At 41.7% G+C, this 15,343-nt stretch overlaps 1 protein-coding gene across 6 annotated transcripts in view; it reads right to left on the bottom strand.

Moving 5' to 3' along the window:
- The window catches only part of cyth3b (cytohesin 3b), a 44,275-nt gene that overhangs the window by 11,341 nt on the left and 17,591 nt on the right, over positions 1 to 15,343 (bottom strand). For 5 of the 6 annotated variants that reach the window (XR_015036294.1, XR_015036293.1, XR_015036292.1 and 2 more), the window contains exons 1-8: positions 13,889 to 13,931; positions 4,899 to 4,981; positions 4,355 to 4,419; positions 3,525 to 3,591; positions 3,274 to 3,392; positions 2,274 to 2,354; positions 1,389 to 1,501; positions 73 to 221 (exon numbers count right to left, since the gene is read on the bottom strand). Coding sequence is in view for 2 of the 6 variants with exons in the window: in XM_085784294.1 (XP_085640420.1) it covers positions 73 to 221; positions 1,389 to 1,501; positions 2,274 to 2,354; positions 3,274 to 3,392; positions 3,525 to 3,591; positions 4,355 to 4,419; positions 4,899 to 4,981; positions 13,889 to 13,931 (720 nt within the window). In the remaining 4 variants the exon portion in view is untranslated. Of the gene's footprint in view, positions 1 to 72; positions 222 to 1,388; positions 1,502 to 2,273; positions 2,355 to 3,273; positions 3,393 to 3,524; positions 3,592 to 4,354; positions 4,420 to 4,898; positions 4,982 to 13,888; positions 13,932 to 15,343 lie in introns of those variants that run through there. The other variant, XM_085784295.1, reaches the window with a different exon arrangement.

Below are 15,343 nucleotides of genomic sequence, written 5' to 3'. Positions count from 1 at the left end.
TGTCTCTAACCCCACACTGCATCACATACACTGGTCTAACGCCAACAACCTGAAAACAGTCAAAGCTCTCACCCTGAGTAGCTCCTCTGGGAGGTCGCCCCCCTCGTTGATCCCCCTGTTCATGGAGATGAAGCGCTCCACGGGGGGCTTGTCTCTGACGTTGGGATTGTGCAGGCTGGTGTTCAGCATGATGATGGCAAATGATAGGACGTAGCAAGTGTCTGTGGAGGTAATTACATAGAGTGTAACTGAGAAAAGAAGACGCAGCACAGACCCCCTGTCTGTCTGTGTTTGGGTAAAAACATTATTTTTCTTGCTTGGGAGTTTATGGATTTGTGCAGGAATCATTACAATTATTGATCTCTTTGTGTTATATATTCATGAATAATTATAAGGTTCTAAGATCTCTTCCTCCAATCTGAATGAAATCCGAAAAGATGTTATTTCAAAACCAGCAGAGGCTGTGCAGTGGTGCTCATGCAGCTCATTTGTTATATTGGTATTGGTATAACAGCATAAATGATTTGTGATAAATTTGACAGCAATCCATCAATAGATTTTCTTACCAACAAATTCCCGTCTCAGTCTAATAAAAAACAGAATTTAATCAACAAAAAGACCTATTTCTCTCTCTCTCACACACACACACACACACACGGAGCACACTTCAAGGCCGTGTTGCATTGAAGCCAAAGTGTCCCTGCAGTCAAGAATACACACACACACACATCCATGATCCACCGCTCCTGTGACTCCACATCATAACTCCTAGGAACCATCCTCCACCTCATCCATCCTCCCTCTAACCGCCCCGGTCAACATCTTCCTCCGCGCTGTAATTTACGGCCCAGAGCGGACCAGTTCTGAGACTGAGAGATGACCAATAACTAAGTCTGGGTGTGTCTCCACTGCGCCACATCAATATTCATGACCCGAGCTGTCACCTGTGTCCTCACACAAAGCTCCCTCGGTTAACACAGGAGCAGCAGACGATGTACGACGGGGCCGAGACTGCTGCACTAACCGGTGCTATTGACCGGCCGGTGATCAATTTCATTACCACTGCTGGAGACACGAATACTGATTACAGCCGTGATTAGTGGGCAAGCTGCAAACTAGTATGAAAGTGTCTTTGTAAAGCCAGACCGTGTTCATATTCTTCCTGTGCTGTGGCCACATGCTAAAGATTTATACAGCCCAAACAGGTCCAGCTGTCTACTGAAGGAAGACAGACAGTCAGAGGCATTGATCTGGGGCTGGGCTGGTCTGGTCTGGTCTGGCCCATGTCGTCAGCCCTGGACTGTCTAGCTCAGACTGACTCATATATCTGCAGCAGAGCATTTGCGTGTATGTGTGTGTGTGTGTGTGTGTGTGTGTCTGTGTAGTACCTGTGGACTGGAAGACGCCGGGATTGCATTGGCAGTACCTGGAGGCAAACGCCTCCATCATACGATCAATCTTCTGGGCTTCGCCAGGAAGTCTGAAGCTCCACAGAAATTGCCTGTAAGAGCAGAAAGAGAGGATGACATGAAATATTGATGCAAATGTTTATACCAGCATATGGGTATTCAATATAAATTGCACACCCTTCCACATGCCTCCAATGCAACACATGAAGCTAGTCTTTAGAGTTTAACAGTAAACTCTTCTGAACAGATAAACTATTATGACAGATAAAGGCTGGAGCATTTCTTCATTTAAGTGCAGCACAGAGTTGTTTGCCAGGCTCTTTCTTTCATGCTTGTACAGATATTTTCTATAACACTTAACATATTTTTTCTGTTCCATTTCGGATGTGTGTTAGATGTGAGCTAACAAGTCCTGCATCTTTGGACAGATTGCTGAGATTCACGAGGTGTGTACATTGGCTTTTCTACGAGTCTCTGTAATCTGTAGTTACCCATAACACCCCTCTCTGTGTAGACTCGCAAAGACGTTCATGTGTTTCTTCTATTACGGCCTTTGTTGGGTTCAGACTTCTATTGGATCGATTTTTGACACAACGCAATGTGATGTCATCTGTCACTTCAATGTGCAAACACGTCCAAGCCAGGCCAATATTTCTGGTGGATTAGGTTGTAATATCCAAATTCAGTGTTGCTCCACTGTTTGCCTGACAACTCCCAAGACAGACAAATACTGAAACCATGACAACTCTCCAGTCATATTTTAGTACCTGATGAGCATTAAAACTCATACTTTCTCTGCTCAAACTGGATGTGCGGGTGCGTGTTTTGTCTTTGCAACAGTGCACTCTTTGGTTGTCAACTCACCTTAAGGCTTGTACAAGGTTGAGGTCTGCAAACTCGTGGAGCTCCACAAACGCCTGGAGGACCTTGATGTTGAAGTCATCCCTAGAGGAGAGGAGGGACACGTGTCACACCTTTAACTATCAACACTTATTTCCAAACAGAGACACACTGCAGGGAACGCTTGTGTTTTGCGGGGTCAGGTTCAGGGCCGGTTCTAGGCAGCATATATGAGGGGGCAGTCAGAAATGTGAAGGGGGCATCATGTGAACACATCATGCTCCAGCACTTTTTTTTCTCTGTGCTTATAGTAACTTTATTGAATTGGGTTGTTGGCTATGTGTCCAACCCCAACCTGGAGAAGTGGATTGCACTTTGTCAGGCCTCTACCTTCAGACCTGTCCAACTCAGGGCCGGGGGGGCCAACCAGGGTCTTAGAGCCCAAATTTTTTTACTGTCGTAATGTAAAGAGCCACTTTATATGCGGGGTTAGGGGTGCATATACCTGAAGATGCATTGAAGCATTCTGGTGTACTCTTGAGAAGAGATGGGGGGGGGGGGGGGTCTACTATGGTCAAGATTTACAAAACTGAAAGGTAGTCAGTAGGTGGATTTTTTGTGCTACTGCAGATCATTTTGTCAACTTGTAATATACACATTTTTTGAGTATATTAAAATGTGCTTTCTCAACTTCTAAAATTTGGATTTGAGGGGGCAAGACATTTATTTGATTTTTTATTTGATCTCTTGCCCCTGCGTAGAGCCGGCCCTGGTCAGGTTGGTGAATCCTGCGGTCATGTCAGAGACCATGTCAGAGCATGAAATCCCTGTTGTTTTAACCGCCCCATCCTACAACAACGCTCCCGCTCAGTTCTTTAACAGGCACCTTCGGCCATCGCTGCTCTGTTCAATAAATCCAGACTACCGATTTCCTTGGACATAGCTACCCTGCAGATCTGACCAAGACTCAGAGAGAGGAAAAAGGAAGGTGGAAGGAAAACAGAGGGAAAACTGGGGAGCTCACCGTTCTCCTAAGTAGTCCCCGATGACTGTTTTGTTGAGCCCTTCGCCTTTGTAGAGGAACTGTGCAATGTCCTCTGGGGTGTGCTGGAGAAGATCATTCTCCAAAAGAAACTGGATCCCCTATTTAAAGCAAGAAAAGGAGTACACATTTCGACTTCAGTTACCTGTCTGTTTACACAGTTTAAAACTTCCATTCAAGAAGCCCTGTCCAATCATTATGAGGTAATTCAACAGCACAAATTTTGGCCTGACCTTTTTAGGGTCCATGTTGAACTTTTTCCTCCCCATGGCGATCTGTTTGTTTCTTTGTGTGGTTTTGCTGTAGTAAAAGAAACCAAACAAACACAGGAACATCCATCACATGACAGTTAGGGGTGTGGTGTTTGTTCAGTAGGTCAGTGTGTGATGGGTTCGTCCAGGATGTGACAGGACTTTGTTTATTTACTTTGTTTGTACAGTGGAATTAAACTGTAAAAATACATGAAACGTGATCATGTGACTGTATCTACTGCTCTGCATTACTCTGCACATTTTTAGTCCTTCATATTGGAGGAATAATCACCATTTAAAGTTACTCTTCTTCAAAGCTTAATTTATTCGTGACCAACAGATAAATCTCCAGCTTTGTGTCTTTATATCCTTCCTATGCTTCCTATATGTCCAAAAATAGACCACACCAGATACAGACACACACACACACACACACCTCACTCCACCTCATCAACCAATCAAACGAAAGCCTCTGAATACAGACTGTTTGGATAATGTTTAGTCGAGGGACTGCCCTCCTTCACTCCTCAAACAAAAGAGGATTAACACACACACACACACACACACACACCACTATGACAGGTGCGAGGATCACCGCAGAAGCAACTATATCATCGGATTAAGAATGAGCTAGACCTGGAATGGTTAGTCAATTCATTGATTTGTCAGTCAACAAAAAGTCTATAAACATACATTTTGATTATTCATTTATTATTCAAGTCATGCTGCCATGGGAATTTTTATTGAGCACCATTTTATCGACTTAATGATCAATAAAATCATTTAAAAAATATAAAACAATTCATCCTCACCTCTCCCCCACACAGGTCAGCTGCTCAATCTCAGTCATCACCTCTGCGATCTCAAACTTCAGCCGCTGCAGAGAGGAAAGCAACTCAAATGACTCATTCACTCACTCCATATACTAGAGAATGTGTGTTTTATTGCTGCCAATAAAAAGACTGACAGGGGAGGACAACATGCATCCAGCTGCTGCTCCAAAGAAACAAGTAAATACTGTCCAATATGACCGTTACATAACATTTAATAGAAAAGAGCATCCTGATGATTAGAGTTACTACAGGACTGGTTGATGTGGTTACCATCAATATAATAAGATCACAGTCATCGCCTTTCTGTCTTTATTAGACAATGTGCAGTTGGGAGGATACAGGAAACCTCTGATAGAAGTTTATAGGATCTTTTATTACAACATGCCTAAATAAATCACACATAAAACAAGGAAATTTGACACTAACTTGTTATATTGGTTTAAACTAATTTAGAACCAGCCCTATTTACCATAACGTTGTGCTGCTGGAACAAATAAAACATAATTCATGGACTGTTACTCACTTCAATATCATCCAGGAGCTCTTTTTTCCTGCGTCGTATGTTCGACAGCTCATCTCTTTCCTCCAAAGAGAGGTCCTCAGGTACTGGAAAATACAGAGAGAAGAGAAAATGAAAGAGCATGTGTGAGGGAGCGAGAGAGAGAGAGAAAGAGAAAGAAGGGCAGGTTTGCGAGGATGGATTAAATTAATTCACCTTCCGACCACCCAGTCAGAGTCACAGGGATTAAGGTTGACAGTGCATACCTGCTCAATGAATCCATCCCAAAGACATTATTCATGACCTAAATTAATAGACTGACAGACAGAAGTGCCATTTCATTTGAAACCTTGGATTAAATACACTACATTGCAAAGACACTGACTGGGAATCAGGAGGGCCCTGGAGTTCAAAATTTCAAGTTGTATTTGTGGCTTTTTATTTAACACCCTGTGCATATCAGATTTAAAGGGATAGTAGCATTTTTTTTAAAGTGGGGTTGTATGGTCTACAAATAGCCCCTAAGTACTTTAATTGCAGTAGAAGACTCTCTGCACTCCTCCCGTTAGCAACGCCAGCCCATAGCCCTGCCCAGAGATTTACAACATACATTGTTGTGAACAGACCCAAAGAAACGGCCTATTTTCGCGGCCTAAAAGAGGTTTTACGTGAAAAAAAAAACCATAGTTCCATTGTATACAGTTCCGCTATAATATAATTTTTTCCAGACCCTCAAAGTGCAGGAAAAACACAGTTTTTATTTGGACCTAGCCAACTCACGTATCCCTCCGGCCCAGGGTTAGCGCCCGTCGATCAGCAGTTGGTTAGGTCCAAATAAAAACTGCGTTTTTCCTGCACTTTGAAGGGCTGGAAAAAATTATATTATAGCGAACAATGGAACTGTGTATTTTTTTTTCACATAAAACCTCTTTTAGGCCACGAAAATAGGCCGTTTCTTTGGGTCCATTCACAACAATGTATGTTGTAAATCTCTGGGCAGGGCTATTATGGGCTGGCGTTGCTAACGGGACGAGTGTAGAGAGTCTTCTACTGCAATTAAAGTACTTAGGGGCTATTTGTAGATCATACAACCACACTTTTAAAAAAATGCTACTATCCCTTTAACCTGTCAAATAAGGCAGTTTACAGACTACTGGGGAGAATATGGTCGAATGAACAACAGTGCTTACGGGGTGAACGGCTGCAGGAAAAAACATGAAATATCTGGTTCTTTAGTCGCTAAATGTTCCACTATGTTCACCGCCTTTAACTGTGTGAGTCTGTGTGGTGCAATAATGGCTTTTTAGAGCATTTCTCGAACGCTAGATGAGGTGAGAGTAAACCAAAAAGCTCCGTAAAGCTGAGTGCAGTGCAGGCACAGATTAAGATGATAGTTCTCCCTTCACATTGTCAAATTGTTATCACCCAAAATCGTTTTTCATTTATGTGTAGTGTGTACATGTAGGTATATGAACATAGTACTCTAGTGCCAGTAGAAGAGTGAAAGAAAGAACGGTTCAAGGCCCCATCTTTATACACTACCTCTGTAGAGCATGTAGTCCTAATGCACAATACATCACTACTGGCACAACAGCTATAAGATTCAGTTTTTGGTGATATGGATGGAACTGTATTCATTAGATAATAACAGCAGTAAGAACTTTATTATTTTCTGTCTTTCTGTTAAAATGAGGAAAGACGGTGACTAACCAGGATCTCAAGGTTAAAGCATATGTTGATAAAAATTGAAATAACACTCTTATGACAGTGGACTTCCTGGCAGAATAATTGAATTGAAAAGCATTAGATTGTGCAGGTGTCCCTAATAAAGTGGCCACTGTGTGTGTGAGATGCAGAATATACAGCAGGTGGTAGAACACAAAAGCCACATATGAGGAAGACGTTTCTCATGAGAAATTTCTTTCAAACCAAATTAAAAACCACAGAAACTTCCCTGTTGAAAAGCAGATGACTTCCATAAAGAACATCCTGTGCGTTGTAACACAAACACACACACACACAGAGAGACCACTGAGCATCTGGCGAGGCCTACCCCCTCAAATATTGGCTTTCTGATACTCAACTCTCTCTCATCGAGCCCTCATTTCGTGGTAATTAACGCTGCGGAGAGCGCGGCACATCACGCAACACACATGTTTTACTGCATGAGCTCACACACACTGTATGCACAGGTGAGTACACACACTATACACTGCATGCGTATATAACACTGTGTACATACAGAATTTACACTTCACACACATGACATCTATTTTATTCTTCCCAGAGGGTCCCCAGAGCCACCTACTTATCCTTCATTTACCCGTGCCACGTCAAGCTCTCCCCCCCCCCAGACCCCTCGGAGGACCTCCCCCTCTTTCCTCCACACATCAGAAAACGGCAATCCATTTGAGAGCGAGCTGACACAGGAAGTAGGTCATTTTCACATAGAGCTATACCAGATTGTGCTTCTCCTACGCTGTCTCTCTCTCTCTCTCACACACATACACATGAACGCACTCCCCCTCTATCTCTCTCTCTTTGTCCGCCTCCACCCCAGTGCTTGAAGTGGGGGTGAGAGCAGAATCAAATCCCCCAACTGAATCATACCGCTATAAGCAGCTTTGCAATTCAGACTCTTTTTTTTTTTTTTTTCCTCCCCTTGACTGTAAATAACGGAAACAGAAAAGTAAAGTTATTTCCTCTCCTCTTTATCTATCTGCTGTATCTTTCTCTCACACTCCCTGAATCAATCCCTCTTCCCCCGTCTTGCACTGTAAGACAAAGTGACAGAAGCAGCATGGACCATTAGGTTATTACTTTCTGAGGGCACAGAGCTCATGTTATCACAGCCAGTCAACTCAAGAGAGCAGGGATACAGATAGGAGTAGATGGCTTTTTTTTAACTGTGTGAGAGAGATGAGCTTCAAATCTAAACAAAAGAAGACCAACACTAAGAAGACTAAGACTAAAAAGACGAAATAAAGAAGGGAGAGAAAGAGTTGCGTGAGAAAAAACCCATAAGAATGAAAACATGTTTTTGAATAATAGAACTCATGTGCACCTTTTTATTTTTAAGTAACAAAATGCTTCAAATATACAAACAAATTTAAGCAAATCGAAAATGACAAAGAAATCGCACAATAAAAGCTTTTTTATATAAAGAAAACTTTGTCTATAAAGCCAGGGACTAACTCAAGTCTTTTCTCCTGTGGCAGGTTGTCTAGGGCCCTGACCCAGTGCCCTGTGGTTTTTGTAGTAGACTTTGGAGTGGCCAGAAAAGCACTAGAAGAGTTCAGACTGTGGGAGGGGCGAGCTATCCCAAGCCAGGACTCTAAGGTAATTAAAAGATTTTCTTTAAATCAATCCTAAAACAAATGAGCAGCCAATGTAAAGGGGTGATGTGAACACATTTTCTAAAGAGCCAAGCTGCAGCTTTTTGAACTAACTGTAGGCGGTGGATTGATTTCTGACTGCAACAGGTATACAGAGAGTCACAGTAGTCAAGGAGGGAGGAAATAAAAGCATGGATGAGTTTCTCTAGATAACACCCTATACTAACCCTAACTTTTCTATTCACCATTGATGCAAACAACTTTCTCTACTTAGGGTTCAAAATCAAAACACAGGCTCTCGTCAAAGATCAGGCCCAGATTCCTGGCTGAGGACTAACATCATTTGGTAATTTTAAATGATTTGAGTTCTTTTTGCAAAAGGACCAAGTAAAACGACCTCAGACTTTGTGTGATTTAACTCGTGATTTAACTAGTGACATCCAGGGTTTTATTTCACTAAGACACTTGTCGAGGGGGGCACTTAGGTCTGATTGGGAGATAAAGCTGTGTGTCATCAGCAACACAATGAACTAGGACATTATATTTGCAGGTAATGTCATTGAAAGAGAGTATATAAGTGGAAAATAAAATAGGACCCAGGATTGAACCGAAGAGTAAGTTCATGGGGTTGAAACTGAGCCAACTGTAAATGACCATATAAAGGTGCAATGTGGATTGGATGCTACAGGGGTCTAAATACTAAATCCAAATACCACGACTGCTTTATATTATGCAGCTGAAAGATGACTCATTTAATGTCAACATATCAAAGGGAGGTGTTTTTACTAACCTGAGTGCAATATAATAAATGATAAGTATCAATTATAAATGTTCTTTATGAAAAAGAAAAGCTGCCATAACACAACTTCCACTAATTTTATGTAAGCCCATATTCATATCCATATTTCTTTTTCACATTTGTAAGTCATTTCTAAAAACATATATTTGTCACTCTGGTAAAAGGTGTAAGAACTGATTTAAAGGTTCACACTGGACCCTAGAAAGTGTAGCTAAAAGCGTGGCATTGCACTCCAATGCTGACTTGGAAATGGTTTTGGAAAGGTGGAGAAATGCTGTGACATAGGACCCAGCCACCCCTCAACCCAATTTGATGTGAGAGAGGTGTTGGGAAAGGGCTCTTCTCCAAAGTTTTCCAGCACTTCAGATGGAGCATACTGGTCTCTTGATGCCTCCTGCCATGCACGTCATAGCCCACTCTCACTTTCTTGGTTTCCTGTCAACCATTATTCTGTCCTATTTGATAGATAAACAAAAAAATCCAAATCTTTGAATAGAAATGTCTTGCTGTTATCACTGAAGGGTAGTGTGTGTGTGTGTGTGTGTGTGTATAACAAGGGGCCCTTGGCAAAAAGCCTGTGAAGTTGGAGCGGAAAAATAGGAGGGAAAAAAGTTTGAAAGAGACTTGCGTGTCAGAGAAATGAGGACACAAAAGGATGCTCAGCAGCAAAGAAAGGAAAAGACTCAAGAGTGTTGTAGGTACAGATACCAGCCCACCAGACATCTTTACACTCTCTGCCTCTGTTGCTCTCTTTCCTTGGCCTCAGTTAAGCAGCCTCATAAAGCAGTAATTGTGGAGCAAGGAAACCCTGCAGGCAACCTACGTCTGTAATGCGCAAAACCCTCCTCCATCCCTCCTACTCTGGCTGAACGATCGAGCTCGGCTGGACCGGAGAACGGGACAAATTGTCTGAGCAGACGGAATCTGTTTTGGGTAACAATTCCCCCACTGTGTATGTTTTGTTTGCAATGTGGAAAACTCAGAGTAATCTGATATCATTGTGAGGGCAACTACTACTGTACCGCCGAGACTGGACATCTGATGAATTATGCATGAGAAGTCTAGGAATCTGTGAGTGTATATTTGTGTTTATTATCATATAGAGCAGCCCTCCAGAAAGAAAAAATCGATATTAGGTTATATACAAACACTACAAGCTTAACCCTGGGCACAGCCACATAGATTACCAATGCAAAACCACTCAGCCTTTTAATATGATGACTTAGAGGGCTGCTGTTCCAGTTATAATCAATACATCAACATAACAGCCTTTTCCCACAGCGATCTTCAAATATGCATAGACTTTTCTCAGACTGATATATGGTCCAGATTTTTTTCTTTCTTTCCTTTTTTTGGGGGGTAGTTTGTAACTTTGGCTTTCAGGACTCAGAATCACTTCGAACTCTCTACTCCTGACAAGACAGGTCAACTACATCTTCAGGGGTCAGCAACAAGGTCAGAGAGGTCACAGATCAAGTTCGAACCTGACTCAAAGTGTATTCTGAGACAGAGTTCATTATCCTAGTGTAATCCTACCTAGTGAGTTTACGTAACAGCAGTGTGGCTGGAATTATTAAGCAGTGATGATGATGACCATCTTAAAGGGATAGTAGCATTTTTTAAAAGTGGTGTTGTATGATCTACAAATAGCCCCTAAGTACTTTAATTGCAGTAGAAGACTCTCTGCACTCCTCCCGTTAGCAACGCCAGCCCATAATAGCCCTGCCCAGAGATTTACAACATACATTGTTGTGAATGGACCCAAAGAAACGGCCTATTTTCGCGGCCTAAAAGAGGTTTTACCTGAAAAAAAAATACACAGTTCTATTATTCACTATAATATAATTTTTTTATAAAACGCAGTTTTTATTTGGACTTAACCAACTGCTGATCGGCGGGCGCTAACCTTGGGCCGGAGGGATACGTGAGTTGGTTAGGTCCAATTAAAAACTGCGTTTTTCCTGCACTTTGAGGGGCTGGAAAAAATTATATTACAGCAAACAATGGAACTGTGTATTTTTTTCAGGTAAAACCTCTTTTAGGCCGCGAAAATAGACCGTTTCTTTGGGTCCATTCACAACAATGTATGTTGTAAATCTCTGGGCAGGGCTATGGGCTGGCGTTGCTAACGGGAGGAGTGCAGAGAGTCTTCTACTGCAATTAAAGTACTCAGGGGCTATTTGTAGATCATACAACCCCACTTTAAAAAAATGATACTATCCCTTTAAGAATGCTGATCCTTAATTGCTGCATTTGAATCTCTCAAAGACAGATTTCATAACCCTTCATTACACAGGTACTGTAAAGGTCTTTGACTACATACTGTAAGGTTGGCTTTTATTATGAAACAGCCACAGGAAATTCAATCCATTTGTTGCCAGGGTTACTGCTGATGCCGGCAAAACAAGACCTGATCATTTTTGGCAAAGCAGCGACTGGATCAGTTTTTAATACTACAAAGAGGAAATGGAAGAGGGGGGAGCGTACGACCGCCTTGAACTTTGCAGCACCGGGAAAAAAAAAACACATTAAGGTGAACAGCTCCTGCTGTGGTGCGATGGAAATTATTTGCAATTACTTTCCTTCTTCTCTATTAAAACAAAACTGAAATGTCTGAAATGTGAAATATTTCCACAGAGTAGAGAAACTTGATCAAATTAGCCAGTCGGCCTATACAGTATCAATAGTTGCAAAATCCCGTGACTCCATTATAAATGTAACTTATGACTGGCCTTCCTTTAGACAGCCATAGGGGTCATAAAAAGGAAAACAGAGATCACAAGCAAATTATTAATACCACTAATACACTTATATAATCTCAATGAAGTCCTTTGTTAGAGCCAGTCATTGCTGTCTCTGTTACTGTAAATAAGCACAAATAAGCCATCGGCTCATAGTTAGATGTATTTGTAAGTACGACTGACATATGGGTCAGTGCTGCTACTGACACCAACAAATATTTCATAAATCTTAATATTAATTAGAGCTAGAGTCGCTGCTTGAGCTGTACACCCAACCAACTGATAGCTGAAACTACTCAGGGTTTTGAATAATACATAAGTGTCCTGTTCCTCTTTTAAGTTAGTACGGGCATCTAGGCAGGAGGTCCTCCGTCCTGACACACTTAACTGTCGGATGCTTGCGGAGATACGACGGGACAGATTGGGATCTGATTCATGAGACTGACTGGCCTTTATTGACAGATCACAAAGTTAACTGATTAAACGCCCTTGACAGTCACGTCTTTCCAGTATCCTTGGCACCAAGGGCAGCAGAGAAGATGGGCTAGCATACTGATCTCCCCTGTTTTATTGGGCGATGTTTGCTGAATATTCAGCTTGGACCTAGTAGCATGTGATACTGCATGTAACCCATCAGATAAGGTTGCATTGTACACATACCAAAAGTAATGCCGGAAGCTAGCCGTGCCAGCTAGCATTCACATAATCATTTATGGTATCACATTTTTACAAACTACAATATGAACATATCATAGATGGTTGCAAACTTTCCTCGAGACAATTTCTTTGGAGGGAGCTGCTTCTAATCTTCTGGAAAAGTGTAATGAGGAACAGCTCTTATGGAGAGAGATAATTAATATGATACGCAGGATACCCTTTTTCCAGAGAACTTAAGTGTCTTAAGGGTGAGTTTGAGCTCATACAGACTGTATACGCCTGGTACTCAACTGCCTACAAACTGTTTCCCCCCTTCCCTCCTTCTGGACTACTGAGATTTACGACATCTGTACACCACCACACACTATAAATTGAAAAATGTATTGGTAAATTGTGATTAATTTGATTGTGATTCATTATTTCTGACTTCCTGGTTGCCAATAAAAAAAAAATTTAAAGCAAAAAAAACCCAAACTACAATATGAACAATATGCAATAACAATATAGCTTATATCCAGCAACAGTATGGTGGTACTTATTGAAAAAACACTTTATAAATATACAACTTCAATTGCTATCATGCATTGTTCACTGTCACAGCCACTGGGACAACTTCAGCTTCCTTAGTTAATTGTCAAACTACTTTAGTTAGCAACAACTGACGAGATGTGTCCAACCCTTCAGCAGGTGCACTCATAAGAGATGCTGCATGTTGTCAGAAGTTCGACTGCACAAAATGAGACTCAGGTTCATAAACTAGTTGAAAATGGATACTTTATCTTTGTAATCATACAGCGGTATCGGAAAATCAGCCAAAAGCAGAACAACAGGTGAATATGATAACAGAACTAATCCATGGTTACATAAACATGCAGAAATTCAAATGAGTCGGAACAAACAAACATAAAACTTGCGTCTGTCTGGTGATCTTTAATGTTTTGATTTGATTTGTGGCCAAAACTTGCAAAAACCACAACTGAATGACAGAAAAACTCATTCCTTTACTTCTCCCTAAAACAAAAAACACAAGTCAACACAACCAGCGAAACACATCCTGACTTTCACCAGGCCTGCACCACCGGGACAATGGAGGGGGATATCTGCTGTGATTAAGACCGCAGGGCTGGTCTTCCTGTAACAATAGCAACCACATAAACAGGTTGAGGCCATTCCCACACACACACAGGCTAATTAGAGAGCACTTATGCAAGTTCACAACACCACACAGCTAACACTGCATTGTGGTGAGGCTGCTGCAAATATGTGCAACCCAGCTGAGTTAAGAGTGATGCAAGAAAGCACGTAAGTGTGTCAGAGCCGGTGACACACAGACAAATAAACCCCTAGAGCATTCCTTTTTTACATTTACGTTGCTGTATAAACTCTTGCCTATACAACACCACGGTGCACTGTGGGTGAAAAATCAGACAACTATACAACTGATTCACAAAACAGACCCCATTTCCTGAATGAAATACATACCACATTTCCTTTTCCTCTCCACAGTTCCCATGATGACTGACATGTCTGTGTCCCTACGATGGTCTGTGCTGTTGTTAGGGCTTCACAGTCGCACTGTTTTCAGCAGCCTGTTTCCCACTCATGTAAGGTGCAATTGTGGCTGGTAGGTGTGTAGTGATTGTTTTTCCTCACAGCTTTACTCCTACTCACAGCGCACACACTGACACACACACACACACACACACATAGACACAGCCTCTTTAATCGTTCCTGCCTCTTGACAGATGACATTAGAGGTATGGAAATAGCTCACATTCCTCCTACTGCAACCACCCAGTCTGGTCCAACCGGCTTTCTCTGTGCACCTCCTCTTGTCTCTTTGTTGTTGGGTTTTTTTTGTTTGTCAAGTCCTCTTCCTTTTCCCCCCCTAACAATTAAGCTCTGCTCCTCTGGTTCTGCTCCTTCTTTTTCACACAAGTCCTTTTCACATTTCACCTGTAGAACTCTCAACTCAAACATAAACCAACCTAATTAAGGAATCAAACTTTCAAAAAGGCCCATCTTCACCTCACGAAGCCATCTGGACAGGCCTATGCATCACGGTGATGATGGGTTTTTCGGGCAGCATTTCACATCAGATCAGCAGCACCGATGGTGTAGCAGAGTGCACTCATTTTAAAAACAGTCCACTCACCTTAAGAGCATCAGCTACAACTTTTATGAGGATGGAGTTAACAGCCACTCAAGTCCATGACACTTATGGTATTGTGCACTTTGCTTTTACAAAAACACTTATCTGTGATTTCCTCCTCACGATTGCAAACATCTGCGTCCTACAATCTTAATTCCCTTCACAAAGGAGGTTCTGTGTTCACCCGAGTCTCTTTCACAGCATGATTACTCAACAACTATGGAAAAGATTTGTAACAAACTTCGTGGAGGAATGTGGTGTAGACCAGGGAAACCCATTTAACTTTGAGGCACATCCCGATCGTTTATTACAAATTTGAATCTTTTTTTTCCCCCTCTAAAGGTGTATGTTGTTGTTTAATATTGGCTTTGGTGGAGGTCTCTGCTTGCCCCTTGGCTAATTTAGTAACTCCACTAATACATTACATCTAAAGAAGCACATACGACATAAAGTTTAAGAATCATTTGCTGTTTCTGCTCTAATGCAAAGAAGTAGTCGGGCCAAAATCTTCAAAGACTACTCAAAATTGGGTGGTATCCTACATCTAGCTACATCTATACTAGCTTTCATCATATTGATTTCAAACATGCATTAAAAAAAAATCATAATTCACATCTTTGTTTTGATGAGAAAATAAAACTACATAATGAGAGTCCACGTCCAGCCAAACCAAACAACAGCAGTTTCTGTTCACTCCTCATACGAAACCCTTGGATGCTCTTTTACAAAGTTCAGTTGAGGTCATTTGCACCACTGTCAATGACGTATGGAAATAAGATGGGAGT

The sequence above is a fragment of the Trachurus japonicus genome, chromosome 8 (genome assembly GCF_045865225.1).
Source record: "Trachurus japonicus isolate A0001 chromosome 8, Traja_1.0".
Taxonomy (NCBI): domain Eukaryota; kingdom Metazoa; phylum Chordata; class Actinopteri; order Carangiformes; family Carangidae; genus Trachurus; species Trachurus japonicus.
Note: the sequence above shows the minus strand (reverse complement) of the source record. Positions and strands in the feature narration are given on the sequence as shown.